The sequence below is a fragment of the Patagioenas fasciata genome, chromosome 13 (assembly GCF_037038585.1).
Source record: "Patagioenas fasciata isolate bPatFas1 chromosome 13, bPatFas1.hap1, whole genome shotgun sequence".
Lineage (NCBI taxonomy): Eukaryota > Metazoa > Chordata > Aves > Columbiformes > Columbidae > Patagioenas > Patagioenas fasciata.
The window spans coordinates 12,262,531-12,276,538 of NC_092532.1; the positions used below are offsets into that span (position 1 = coordinate 12,262,531).

General features: G+C 38.2%; 1 protein-coding gene across 2 annotated transcripts in view; it reads right to left on the bottom strand.

Annotated features, from left to right (window-relative positions):
* Positions 1-14,008, bottom strand: part of CDH13 (cadherin 13) — a 459,967-nt gene that overhangs the window by 80,918 nt on the left and 365,041 nt on the right. For both annotated transcript variants that reach the window (XM_065848060.2, XM_065848059.2), the window contains exon 8: positions 4,936-5,076. In XM_065848060.2, coding sequence (XP_065704132.1) covers positions 4,936-5,076 — 141 coding nt within the window. The remainder of the gene's footprint in view (positions 1-4,935; positions 5,077-14,008) is intronic.

Genomic DNA, 14,008 nt, shown 5'->3' on the forward strand with positions numbered 1-14,008 from the left:
TACAAGGATGACACAGGAATAACAACCCCGCCTTGGTCTCATTTCCTCTACTTTCCATGACCAGATAAATTATCTTCAAATTCTGCCTTACACCTGAGACAAATACACCAGGTAATGTCTTTCAATTGTTTTCAAGGGGGCTTTGGGGCACCTGGAGCTTCAGATATGTCAAGTATGTTAGTGAACGGCTAGAAGAGTATGAAGTGGAAGTAAAGCTGAGTGAAAAGGTCAGAGCAGGTGTTTGTCTAATGGAGGAGGTTTCTTAAGGGTAAGATATGCTTCATGGAGCCCTGCTAGCTGTATTTACAGCTCTACAAAAAAACAGGATAGCCAAAGAGCTTGTCTCTGATGATGCCTAGCCATCATGAAGCTGTTCTTTGTGCCAAAGTTTACTAACAGCTGTAGAGGCTTTGTTCTGCTCTGTTGAGTTTCTGAATGAATTCTGGTTTTTCTGCATGTAAATTGTCCCACAGCCCCAAAAAAGGGAGCCAAATGGAAATTCCAATATGCGTTTTCTTCATGTAATTTTGCTAAAACAGTTCTAGCCATTCCACAAAACTATTTCTCATGACAAAGCAGTACTGGAGACAGTTTGCTCCAATTTGAACAGGCTGCTAGAATTTAAGATGGTTCCCAGAATATTTAGAGCATAGTACAGCTCTATTTCTTAACTATTAGCCTGGCAACAGCTTCTTCTCATCTCTTCAGATCTGCTTATTGCTGCCTAAGTACCTCAGCTCAATCATCCGGCCTTCCAATATCCAGCAGGAGAGAATGGTATGAAAACATGGGAAAAAGCCAACTCGGCTTGTCCTCACCACTTTGCTGAACCACACTGGCAGCTTCTGCTGCTTTTTGCCCCTTTTCAGTCTGGTTTATACCCCGGCTTCCCTTCCAGCAGGAAAGTGAAAGACGACTGGTACCCTGGTGGTGCTGCTGAACCACATGTTAGTCAAAGGACATCATGCTTTTGCTGAGTTTTGCACACAACTATGGTCCTCCGTAGTGATTTCTTCAAATCAGATGTAAGGGTCTACAGGAGGGAGTTGCAGGAGAACCATCTGCCATTAACTGAATTGTTAGTATGTCCAAAGGTCCAGCTCACTGAGAAGACCCACAGAAAAAGGAATAAGATTAATTAGGAGTCCCAAATGGCAACATTTTCTTTGTAAGACAAGAAGAACAAGGGTTGACTTTCAGATCACAGAACAAGGGGAGGTGAGATTCGTTTCTGGTTTTAAGTGTGCAAATTGAATGGACAGATCTGGTCTGTGATGGTAAGGTATATCTGGAATAGACAATAGTAGTATCATGTCCAAGAGAGAAATTTTTGTAAAAGAACTATGGAAAAGAGAGCCAAGAGGAACCTTACAAATGATTTTAGCTCAGTATTCGGTCCTCAATATGTGATTTAGCCAATACCAAGAATCAAGACAGAAACTCTCAAAGCTACAAACATGTTTCTCAACAGCCTGAGCTGAAAAATAAATCTCTTTGGATGGTGCTCTCCAAGTCTCATATCCTCTTCGAACCATGAGCAGACGGAGATACATATTGTACTCCAGGGGCTGTTTTACCCCAGTGGGCAGCAGAACTGAATCAGAAGACAGCGCTAGAAGTCATAATAAATCATGGTGACAAGAAACCTATTCACTTACAGGTCTCTATAGGAATTGACAAATTATTTATTAAAGCACACCTTAGTCATTTATTACTCTTTTATAAAACATTTATCAACAGGTATTCAAAATGTGAACAAATCATATTTTCTACTCAAGACTCACAGCACTAGTATACCTCAAATTTCAGTGTAGTGATGTTTTGTCTAATTACACAAATTTTATTCTGCTCACAGGAGGCAAGCTTCTTTATTCAACTGGGAAATTCATTTCTAAGATCATGTATTCCTAAATATCTAAACTAGGAAAAATATTTTCCCAAATATCAGTCTCCTGATATGACAGAATTCTTTCTATTTTACATTTCTTTGTGTCAGAAATGGATGAAATTTAAGGTGAGGATGGCAGTAGCAGAAATAGGAATTGTTTCAAGAATGAGACTGTTCTCTGGCAAAATGAAATCTCTCTTCTGAGGAAGTGAGGAAACTCTGATGCGTCCCTCTGGTTTTCAGTGTATGACTAGGGATGTGCTGCTGTCCCAAATCTGTGGCAAGGACATATGTGAGATCCAGGTGGACTGTAGAAACATCACCCTCTTAAGCCACATTACTGCATTCTTCTCTGAAGCACTTGGTAGTATTTACTAAGGAAAGACAGTATATATTATATTAAGGAAAAATAAAGTATTACTAAAGAGCAGCAGTGCAAGTTTCTTCCTTGGTAACAGATACTTTGAAAAATCAGGACAGAAGCCAGAAGAGGGAGGCAAAATACTCAATGGAATCCCATTTTTGAGCATATACTCTGCATTTAGTAATGGTATACGACCATAAGTAGGATTGGTTGGACTATTTTTTTGGAGGAGGAAGAATAGACAGGAAAAAGTCAAATCCATGTTGTTGTTATGTTGAAACAATATTTTTCCTCCACTGGTTCTTCAGGAAGATGTGGGCAGAACCCTGCCTACAGGAACGGATACAAGAGAAGTATTTTTGCCAGCTTGTGGCTTCCAGCAGATGCTACCATGCCAGTTTCTCATCACACTTCAACCACAGTGTCATCAACTGCAGACTAAAATCACTGTTTTGCAGCATACAACACTGCAGTGGTCTGCCATCAATGGTTAAACTGACACAAGACATAATTCTCACTTTTCTTAATGTGCCAGGTATCATATAAAAACAATACCCAGCACCATCAGCATTTGCTCTGATTGCCACACAGTCTGAATCCCCTGCAGTACACAAATCAGGTATCAGATCTTCCAGAATGATCCATTCCTGCTCTTTGCTTTGCTTCATTTCTGACTTTCACATAAGTAATCCCTTGCTGCTGAAGAAAAGTTGAGACTAAGCCCTTAACTTGCCAGAAAGGAAATGCCAAATTGCTCTCTGTGATACAAAATACACATCACACTCAGTAATAATTCACAAAATTAACTTTAAAACTTCCATATTATAGAAATAGGGTTGTAAATTTTAAAGATTTATTGAAAGAGAGACCACTAACTTTACAAGTATGTCTATTTTCATTCTCTATAATTCAAATCTGTCATGACAACACACCATTGTGACATTTTAAAAGGTAGACCTTGTTACCTCACCTTGGATTTTTGGAAGAACTCTTACAATATTTCTCTTAGGCATTAAAGATGAAATTATTTAACCCCCTGGAGGGCAATTTACAGTGTCCAATAGCACCTTTGGGACTAAGCAGGCACCCAAGTGTTTTAACACGCTTGTCCAAATTACAGGAGAGAACTATTAGGTCAAACAGGACATATAATTAAAGAAAGATTTCTTCAAAGGAAGAAATCTCGAAGTTTGGAAATCCAAGTAGGTAGGACGCCAAATGACATGAGTTGCTATCAATATCAATACAATTACTTCCTATTTCTAAATACACCGAGTTGTCCTTTTATATTTTTATGTTCTGAAGGGCTAAGAAAAATCTAATGTTTTAAATATATTATAACTATTGATTGTCAGGAGACAGCCTTCAGAGCATTAAAAGCCTGATCTGAATGGTAATTCTAAGGGAATTAATAGTTTGATCAAAGTCACTTAGTTTTCACCTAGGTACTTGAAAGGTTTGGATCAGGCTCTCCATGGTACTTTTACAGTGACTGAAATGCTCTTGTCAAAGCATTTTTACTGAAGTAATTATAGCCATTATCACTGATTAGTGAAAACTACTATTCCTGTTGGCAAAATTGTCATTGTTTCTTACTTTTTCTTCCCGCTTTTAAAAAACCTTCTCCATTGATTTTTAACCAGGTCATCCAGTTCAAATTTATAAAGTAAATAATTATTCAAGTAAAATTGCAGTAATTTGTTTCAAAATAATGTTGTAAAACCATTAAAATTAGGCCAGAAAAAAAATATATATACTTTAGGGAAAAAAACAAGACTTTTATGGCAATAGACTTCCCTTTCTTCTTCTAAAATTACCTGAAAATCAGCATCCCTCAATGCTTACTTCTCATCTTTTGGGTGTATTCCTGAAAAACTACAGAACCTCAGGAAACCTTTACAACAAAATCCAAACCAGCTGTTTTTAGGTAAAACTTTTGACAGTCTCTGAGTCTCTCCAGATACCAGAGTGGGGGGCATCAAAAAAATCAAACTAATAATAAATGTAAGGGAGGGAAGCAAGCTGGGCAGGAAATCTGGTAGATGCTTTGCCTGAAACTAGAAAATGTGCTGTACCACTATTACACCCTCCTGCAGGCAGTGAATATCTTTTGGTTTGGTGTTTTTCAGACTTCTCAGCCTTATTCAGTGGAACTAACTTGCAGGGAAAAGAAACCCTCCTTGTAAATTCCACCTGCACGTTAGATTTAAAGCTTTTAGGACTAGAGTTTTCATTACAGTATGCTCCACACTATCTGTCTCACAGGTGAAACACTGAAGCTAGGACAAAACTTGTTGCTTTCATCCATGTCCTTGACCATCAAAAGCCCTAGGCTAGAACACAAGCAGGAGGGAATTCTCTGTTACGCTCTGTAGGAGCAAAAGGAGAAAGTTTCCACCAACAAACTTATTTTACAGGTTTGTATCCAACCCGGTTTTCATAGCCAACCTCTGAATGATATCTCTTGCCATGAATTTTTACCTTGTAGTTACATTTTGTTTTGGAAATGATGTATACAAATTTATTCATGCAAAAGAATAAACCAGCAGCTCCAGGGGAGTCTTTCACATTGAGAAAAATGTCTCTAAGGAATTCCTTTCATTACGGGACATTTCTATATTTAGAAATAAGTTAATTACTATTACATGCACCATTTTGTAAAACACAGATGGCAAACTCTTACCTCCTTCTTGGTAAATTCTGGCGGATGGTCATTTTTATCATCAATAAGAATAGTGGCAGTTGCTGTGCCAGTTAGTCCCACATCAAGACCACCCATATCCTTGGCTTCTATAACTAGCTCATATTTCGGGGTTTCCATAGTCTGAAAAATTAAGAGAAAAGAAAAGATTACCAAAACAAACAAACAAACACCACCAAAACCATAACAGATTACATACTACTTTTGCTTCTCATTAAAATAATACATAAGCAATCTAAAATTTAATTTGGCTTGATAAAACACAGCATAAAAACAAATCTCCGATCACAGTGTTTTACCAAAAGAGAAGCACAGCTTTCTATGAGCTTCAGTTGCTAAAATGGAAACCTCATTTGGAATACAGTCTGAAGGCATATAGATTAATACTGGTAAACAGTATATAATCTATCCTGTTATTTAAGGAGAATAAAAAAGAGGAAAGAAATTAAAATATACCTGCTCTTTAAGAGTAAGCTCTCACTTCAGTGCACCAATATTTAGCAGTTTGCTTCATCAGTGTTGTGATGGGTACATAATTAAATACTAATGTCACAATCTACATATAAATTCACTTTATTTTATTAAATTGCATTCATTCTGTGTATTAGCATTTAGAATGGTAATCTAAGTTTGCTTCAGTGTAACAAACAAGAAAGTAGTTTCTAAAATGGGTAATGACTGCCAGTTATTGTACCGAGAAAATGTGCATAGTAACATTAAAGATTTACTTCTATAATATCCAGTTCCTATGTCACAATAATACTTATGTGACTTCCCAACTACTGTAGAGCCAGATAGGTCCATGTCAGAAGTCATCCTTAATATCCCTCCCCCCAAAAGACAGCCATAACTTGGGGGGGGGGAAGTGTGTAACTGTGCAATGGGAATGTTACAGCATTTCCAATTCACCTCTCTCGCCTTACGCACAAAAGCACATCTGTTTGTAAACTGGACAACCAGGCAGTAACACATCCCATCAGAGGAAGCTATTACGAGCATCAGAAGCTGCTCCCATGGAACTTGTAGAGAATTTTGACATGGATTAAGCTGGAGACAAGACTGGGCACCTAATGAAAATGAATATTTTCCCGATTTGTATGGCTCCCTTATATGGAACCATCTGCTCAAAGACCATATGTGCTGCATCATCAATGGAGGACACAGATGGGAAAGTGCTGCAGTCACCTTTAAAACTATATGGTAAGAATGTCACATGTGCTCAGAAATGTTTTCTGCGGACCTTCCTTGAAAAATAAGTCTGAATCTCAGGGGCAAAGCAATATAATGATGCCTGAAACAGTGTCTACGGTACCACTGCTAGAGGGCTTTTTTAACCTCGGACCAGCTCTATCAGCCAACTGTGTTTACAAGAAGCAAGACTACACATCTTCGACATGACTCATCCTGTGTCCTTCATCTAACACTTTTCCAGGGAATTAACATGCAGGGAGACAACTGGTGTGAAACTCTGCACAGCAACACAGCGATCTTTGTCTACCACCCATACACTGCCCTACAAAGCAGCATCAAGGAAGCTGAAGTGGAGCTCATCCTGTAGCAGAGAACACAGAATCACAGAATAGTCTGGGTTGGAAGAGGCCTTCAGAGGTCATGTCCTGCAATCCCATGGCCATGAGCAGAGACATCTTCTAATAGATGAGGTTGCTCAGAGCCCCATCCAGCCTGGTCTGGGATGTCTCCCGCAATGGTTCATCTACCACTCTCTGGGCAACCTGGGCCAGGCTCTCACCACCCTCAGTGTAAAAAATTTATTCCTTATATCTAGTCTGAATCTTTCCTCCTTTAGTTTAAAACCGTCACCCCTTATCCTGTCGTAACAGGTCCTGCTAAAAAGTTCGTCCCTACCTTTCTTATTGGCCCCTTTCAAGCACTGAAAGGCCACAATAGGGTCTCCCTGGAGCCTTCTCTTCTCCAGCTGAACACCGCAACTCTCAGCCTGTCCTCCCAGCAGAGCTGTTCCAGCCTCGCATCATTTCTGTGGCTTCTCCGGCCCCGCTCCAGCCCCCAAGTCCTTCTCCACAGGGCTGCCCCCAATCCATTCACGCATCACCCTGTATCACACCATTTAAAATTTTAAAAGACTTATTTCTCACCTCTAGCCCAGCAAAGCAACCTCTCAGGCCACACAATCTTCTCTGCAGTTAAATAATTTGAAAGCATTCACTAAATAGTGCATTTTGCATTATGTAACGACTTTCTTGGAGTATATGTAAGGAGGAAATTCCAATTCCTTAGTAGGTAGATCTTGAAGAATTTTTAGGCCATAAGGGAAGCAACTGTATCAGTTGTTCATCAGATCAGCTATTACAAATAAATACATTTGCATGTAAAATCAGTGAGTCAAGCCAGAAGATGTATTTAGTTACAAAAACATATGGACTACTAGAAAATCAGATGCCACTGCCACTTTAGAGGATCCTAAGAAATGTATTTCCTTAAGCCTTACAACATTATTGCAAGAAATTCATCTCAGACAACAGCAAACCCAGAACAGGATTTTGATTTATAACATCATATAAATATACACAGAGAAATATTGCTGACATGTCTCCAAGACAAATTCAGATTACAGAGTGGAACAAAATTTACAGTTTTCATATATTTGTTGTCTAAAATGTTTTCACTGTATTAAAACCTGAATGGAGTTTCTCTACCCTCCCCCAATTTAACTTTTTATTTATTTTGATTACGTATTATTATTATTGTTTGGAAAACTTGCAAAGCCATTTATCACTTCATGTTTATGAGCCTCTTTGCTCAGAAAGAGGCTCATTTTGCTCACAAATTGGTCTTTTTTCCTCTGAAAACCGCCCCATTTTCAATTGAAAGCAAGCCCATTTATGCTAGAAATTGTGTCTACTACAGCAGAAACTTCTGTGACAGGAGTCCAATGTTTAAGCTCGCAACAGAATGTGAAAAACGTTGAATTTTGAGTAGTATTTCATATCATTATGAATACTTCACACTCTCCTCCTATGCAACACTTTCCACATCTAGTTCTGTCACCAAATATTTGCTTTGTTAGAGAAAGCAATTCCTAACAGATCCAAACCTGAGATCAGAGGCATGTTGCCATCAGACGCTCTTTACACTAACAGGCTGCATGCAAAGGACTTTTTAGCATTTCTCAGACTTCTAGCCCAGTTAATTCAGGCACTAGTAGCGATTATTTACATCTGTGTGATTTATCACAATACTGGTAAATACTGGGAGGTGGGAGTAGGGACCTGTGGACAGAGGGGGGTCCCTGTGCTCTTATTAACCTCATTCCCACCCGGTGATGCTGGAGGGCAGGGGCTGCAGTACAACTCGTTGTGGCAACTCCTTGTGTTTTCATCTTCACAGGGCTCAGGCTTTTTACCCCAGTGTGCTCTCCCTGCATGTACTCCCATCTTGTCAGAAAAGAGAGCTCCTGAAGGTGGGCAGTAGAGGAGAAAAGCAACTTCTCTTTGCCTTCTCCATCCCTGCTACATCTTGTAGGTTACGAGTAAATGCAGCACCCACTACTGGTATTATTTTGGGACCTCATGGTTGCTCAATACTGTTGCCCATTGTGACACTGCCTGTCACTAAACCTCAGCCACCTGCTTCTCAAAGCAGTGACCAAGCTACTTCAAGCTCTCGCTTGCAAAAACAATCCAATTAATCCCATTTGGATAGTGAGATTTTAGCAATATAAATACGCAAAAACTCTCAACAAAGTGGATCTGCAGCTAAAAAGCATAATAGATGGTTTTAATTAATGAACATTAAGTTGCTGTTTGTGCGGCTTATTATTTATCAACTGTGATTTTGTGGAGTGTAGCACTGTTGAGAGGGTTTGCATAATTACAGCAGGAGAACCATTCCTTTCTCCATGAATTTTCGCTCTAGTCATTTAACCACAGCAGGGGTGACACTGGCAAATGGTTTGGTTTGCCAAGGAGGTGAGCTGTGTCTTGACTGTTTTTCTTCAAAGGTCCACCCACTGACATTCTCCCCAGAGTTAACATTCCTATCAGATTTTGCTCCCCTGCCGCCTTGACACGACTGGTTCAGCACTGGTGAGTAACAGGCAGCCAGGAAGGCCTTTTTTCATATTTCAGATTCCTGACAAGGCCAGCAGGATCTAATCACAACAGAGGGAAATAAACAGCTCAGATACACACAGGTGGAACGAAACAAGTGACCACTTTTAGGTAGTGCTGAGTGAAACCAGATAATGATCATTTTCTGCAGAGATTTAATCTTTTAATATTTCCTGCAGATACAACAAAAAAGAATCAGTGACTGAAGAGAAATAAGCCAGGGCTGGTATTTCACACCACCAACAGTAGCAGTCGAAGTCTTGGTATGGGCTATCACTTGCAGGCTGTAAGACATTCAAGTACCATTGAAATTTGGCTGGAATTGACAGCATCCTCAGTACAGTTGGACTCAAAATTTAAGATGGAAACAAGTGGAGTTACTTGCATGATTACAAGAACATTTTAGGATCCCTAGGTGACCACTAGTATTTTCAAATGTGTCCAAATCCTCAATTTCCAGTTATATCCATGGACTCTCAGAGCCTTGGTATTGTTAGAACAAAAAATCCCCTCTCTGCAACTTCACATGTCCAGAACTTTTAGAAGCCTGACCCAATGTATCTCCCCTTCTTTATTTTTCGTTAAGGAAGAGCGATCACTCAGGAAATTGAAGTTTTCACTGAGGCCTGGCAGTTTTCCTTCTATCTTTGGACATTTATTAGAAATTGTCTAGTTTTTGGAGCATCACTGCCATAGAGTCAAAGGAGACAAGCCGCTCCTGTATTTCTCTCAGGAGCTTGGTGCTCCCCAGTGCACACAGACTGGTGCATGACTAAAGCTGGTTGAAGATCTCAATGACCTCATAAAGATCACAAAAAGCAGCACCAAAGTGAGGAACAGAAATCACTTTCTAGCACTGTACTAAAGAAGCGTATATAAGCAGTGAATGATTGTTTATCTAGATTTGATGGCCCTGGTAATCTCATCTCTGGTTATGGGAGGAGATAGGCAAAAACCTAGTTTTGCTTAGCTTCTAAAGTTCAAAAATTTCAGTCAAACTTTTTATTTGAATAGAAAGAAAATCAGAATAAGTAAAGCAGATTCACAAGAAAAAAAAATAATATGAGAAAACTCTTTTAACAAAGACCTCTTTTTGTCATTGATACCTGAAGCAGTTATGACTAAATCTAATCGCTAAAGCTGGCATATAGATTGCACATGTATGAAAAGCACTTCATTCTGGCTGAAAATTGAAATCCTGGTCACCATTAGAGTCAGTCAGATATAACGTACCTCGGGAAGCCTGTTTACTAAAATAATGTTTTCAGTTTTTACAATATAACTATTGAGCTATTTTCAGGATAGAATATATTTTCTGGAAGGTCACTCTACGGGGTATTTCAAAATCCATTTGCAACACCGAAGCTAAACTAAGAAGAATTTGGATCAAGGCTTAATCTTCTTTGTAATATGTGAAGATGGACTGAGTTCAGAATTTCAGGCTACTTTAGTCTTTTATTTAATCTGTAATTCAAAGACATTTAAGGAGGAGTTCAACATATTTTCTTGCTGGTCTTCAAGACATTGTTTTTACTACCAGTATTTAAATTATCTTGGCGGGGAGGGAGGGTAGAAAAGGACCATTTTGGCAAATGTAATCTTTCCCTTTTGTGTTTATTCACATTATCAGCCTGCTACTCAACTCAGTATATCTTGTAGTTTCTCATTTTGTGAATTTTTGGATCCTACTAAGGGTTTCAGGCTATGAATCCCTGCCTCACGCTGCACCCAGCTAAAAGCAGCAGATGGGCATCAAAGTCTGGAAAACAACAGGACTCCAGAAACCATCTCTTTGGAGTTTCCTCCTGGCCATGTGTCCCCCACGAAGTGTCATTAGTCAAGTCCTCACCCAGTGCTCTCCAGTCATGGTGAGAGACCCATGACCTGCATGTCCAGAACAGGACACACCCAGTGTCACAACACCCAAGTCTTCATTTGGTGCTTCATGTAAAAAAAACCTGGGGAGAACAGAAATTCCTGAATTGACATAAAGTACTCAGTTGCTAAGATCAAAACAAACACTGTTTGGGAAGCAAACACTGTATAGAATATTCAAAACTCTTGTAACGGTTTTAAGAACCCTTTTGGGCTATCTTAATGCTTATTGCCAATAGAGAGGTTTTCCACTATTTCATGGATATTAGTATTTTACATAATAATGCAACAATGTCTCAACACTTCTATTTATTTATTCTGTTCATAAACTATGTATTCATGCATAATACTGTATCAGTAGTGTGCTGCCATATCACAGTTTTTACTAATGCCTTTTTAATATAATGCTAACCAGAAAGAAAAATTCTTAGGATTGAAATAATTTCAGTTCATGCTAAATAAATGTTTGTGTTCATTTCAGATGATAATTGCATATAATAGGTACTGAATATTTCCTATTAAGACATAATCAATGTTCTTGTTGAGTAACAATATCAACATTCAATCTGACATTGTTCCAGAGTATGCTGTCAGGATTTTGAGAAACATAGAATAAAAAAAAAAGGAAGCAATGTGACTATTAACAGCTTTAACAGCAATAGTGCTTTTATAATTATAATATCAGCCTTTATTTTAGATGTCAATTGCTGCTTCGCAAAAAGGGCAATATCCAGCCTTTGCATTCAGAGCTTGAATTACAGTTTGATTAATATAAAAACCCAAACAATTTTGTAAAGTAAATCCTCTTTAGCTCACCAATTACCATTTTTTTAATATCATAAAGGAAGGCCTACAGTTTACTCACAGTTTACTTCTGTTATGAAGAAAATCAATATCTATTCACCACCCACAGGAGACATATAGTTCATAGGTACATCTGGAAGCAAAAGGAAGACTAAATTTTCTCCTTCAGCAGTTACTGTTAAAAAGGAGATGGCTCCAAAGTGTTGGATACAAATAGCTTTCCTGGCCAGAGATATTTGTTTCCCATCAAGAGGAAATCTGTAACTATTTAATATACAGTATGTATAGAATCAAGACTTTAATTCTTCATAATCCTGACATAACTATACGGCTGATATACAAAGGCATGTTTGCTATATTTTACATGGAAATACAGGAACTATATGTGCATGTTTCCAATACTTTGTGTGAAATTATCAGTTTTGACTGATATGCAAATCAAGATATAGAGTTGCCTTTGAATTCGTACCATTTTGGAAAAGGCTGCTAACCGTGATGGGGTGACGAGGTTTCCTTGGAGAAATATTAGAAATCTGCAGAGCAAAACTACTTGTTTACTGCTCACTCACTCGCTGTACAAATGTGCATCTCAGCTCTTACATACAAGTATTTGTGCAGACATTAACTTGGCTTAAGGGCACATCCTTACATTGAGAACGCTATTAATAAGGAATTTCTGCTTGGGTACAGATCATCCTGTTCCTAGGACAGAACAGTGACTGAAGCTCCATTTAGTCTGAGGTATTTCATTTAAATTATTATTGTCAGTTAAGCTCAAAAATAGGCCCTCGGAAGAGAGCAAATATTCAGTATTCTAAACAAAATCCTTAAATATTTTAAAAGACATAACACCACTGAAGTGAGTTCCCCTCATTTTTATCAGCCAAAGACACTTCCCTGAGTATAACTTGTTTGGAACAGAGTGACATGTTGATTTGCAACAGCTACTCACTAGATGCTCATGGTTTGGGAAAAGAAACATTTTCTGCGTCCACTGTGCTAGAAGTATAAAGAACTATAACAAATTTGAATAGCAATGGAGAAAAGAATCACAATGTCCCAAGGAAAATACTTTCTGTCAAATGTCATTAAATTATACTTTTTTTTTTTTTTTTAAACGCAAGTTATGTTTCAGCTTTTCTTCTAGACCAATGTATGTAATTTCAATTTTTTTTTTTTTTTCAGGAAAAAAGTTCAGTTGTTCCTCATAATTAAACAGTGCTGCAGAAACCTTTCATTCCACTGTGAAAGCACCAATTATTATGTAACTTCTCTTGCTGATTTTAGACCATTTAATCACTCTATCATTATTACATACTCAGAGGTGTCAGGAATGCATACAACTACCACACTCATCTTACCAAAACCTTCTGTCAACAGCAAACAATAGCTATAGTGAGTGTCTGCTCCCCAGTACTAGGTCTGAATAAAGGAAAAATAACTACAGTACAGTTTATATGCAACTATAGGCCCTGATATATGCAAACAAACATTCCCTTTGTGTTTACATGTCACTAAGGCTGTCATTACTGCTCTGCCCTCCCAGATGTAGGAGCCGCCATTCTTCCCAGTTCTGATTAATACATTTTTAGAGCATATTGAAACTACTACACATTCTGCCAGTTTATGCTCCATTGGTTTTACAAAAGTAACAGTTTGAACAGAGCATATCGAAAGAGCTTTGCCTTAGAATAAACAAATGTCTGCATTAGCACATCCAGCAGGATGAGGGAAGGTAAGATTGAGTTCTCCTGTCTGAACAGGACATTCAACCTGGTTGTCTCAGCTGCTTCAGAAAGTACTAAACCTCAAGCTAGCTGTCAGGAGCACTCAAGATAAGAACTCCCTTCTGGATTACAGATATTTATTTCAACATAGCTTTTCTTTTTTTTTTCCTTCCAAATCACTACCTTTCTGTAACAAATGTTCATTTCAACAAATCAATATATTTCCATAAAAACTGTTCTCCTATAATACTCAATCAACTCTATTTGCAGTGTTAATTACATATTTCATTTTAACAGTCACAATTTGCTATTCAAATAACCTGCAGACCAAGACATATTTGCTGAAAAAATGTTCAAATAATTTTCAGCCATTAACATATTAGAGTTGCACAATCTGTTTGCAGACAATTTGTGAAGAGGAAGAAGGGTAAAGTTGTTTTAATAAATTATTAGTTGCAATTTATTGAATCATTCTTAGTCCCTGCCGTAGGTACAAATGAGCCTGTTTAAATTCAGAAAATATAAAAGGAGAGACAAGTTTCCCCAACCCAGTAACCTACC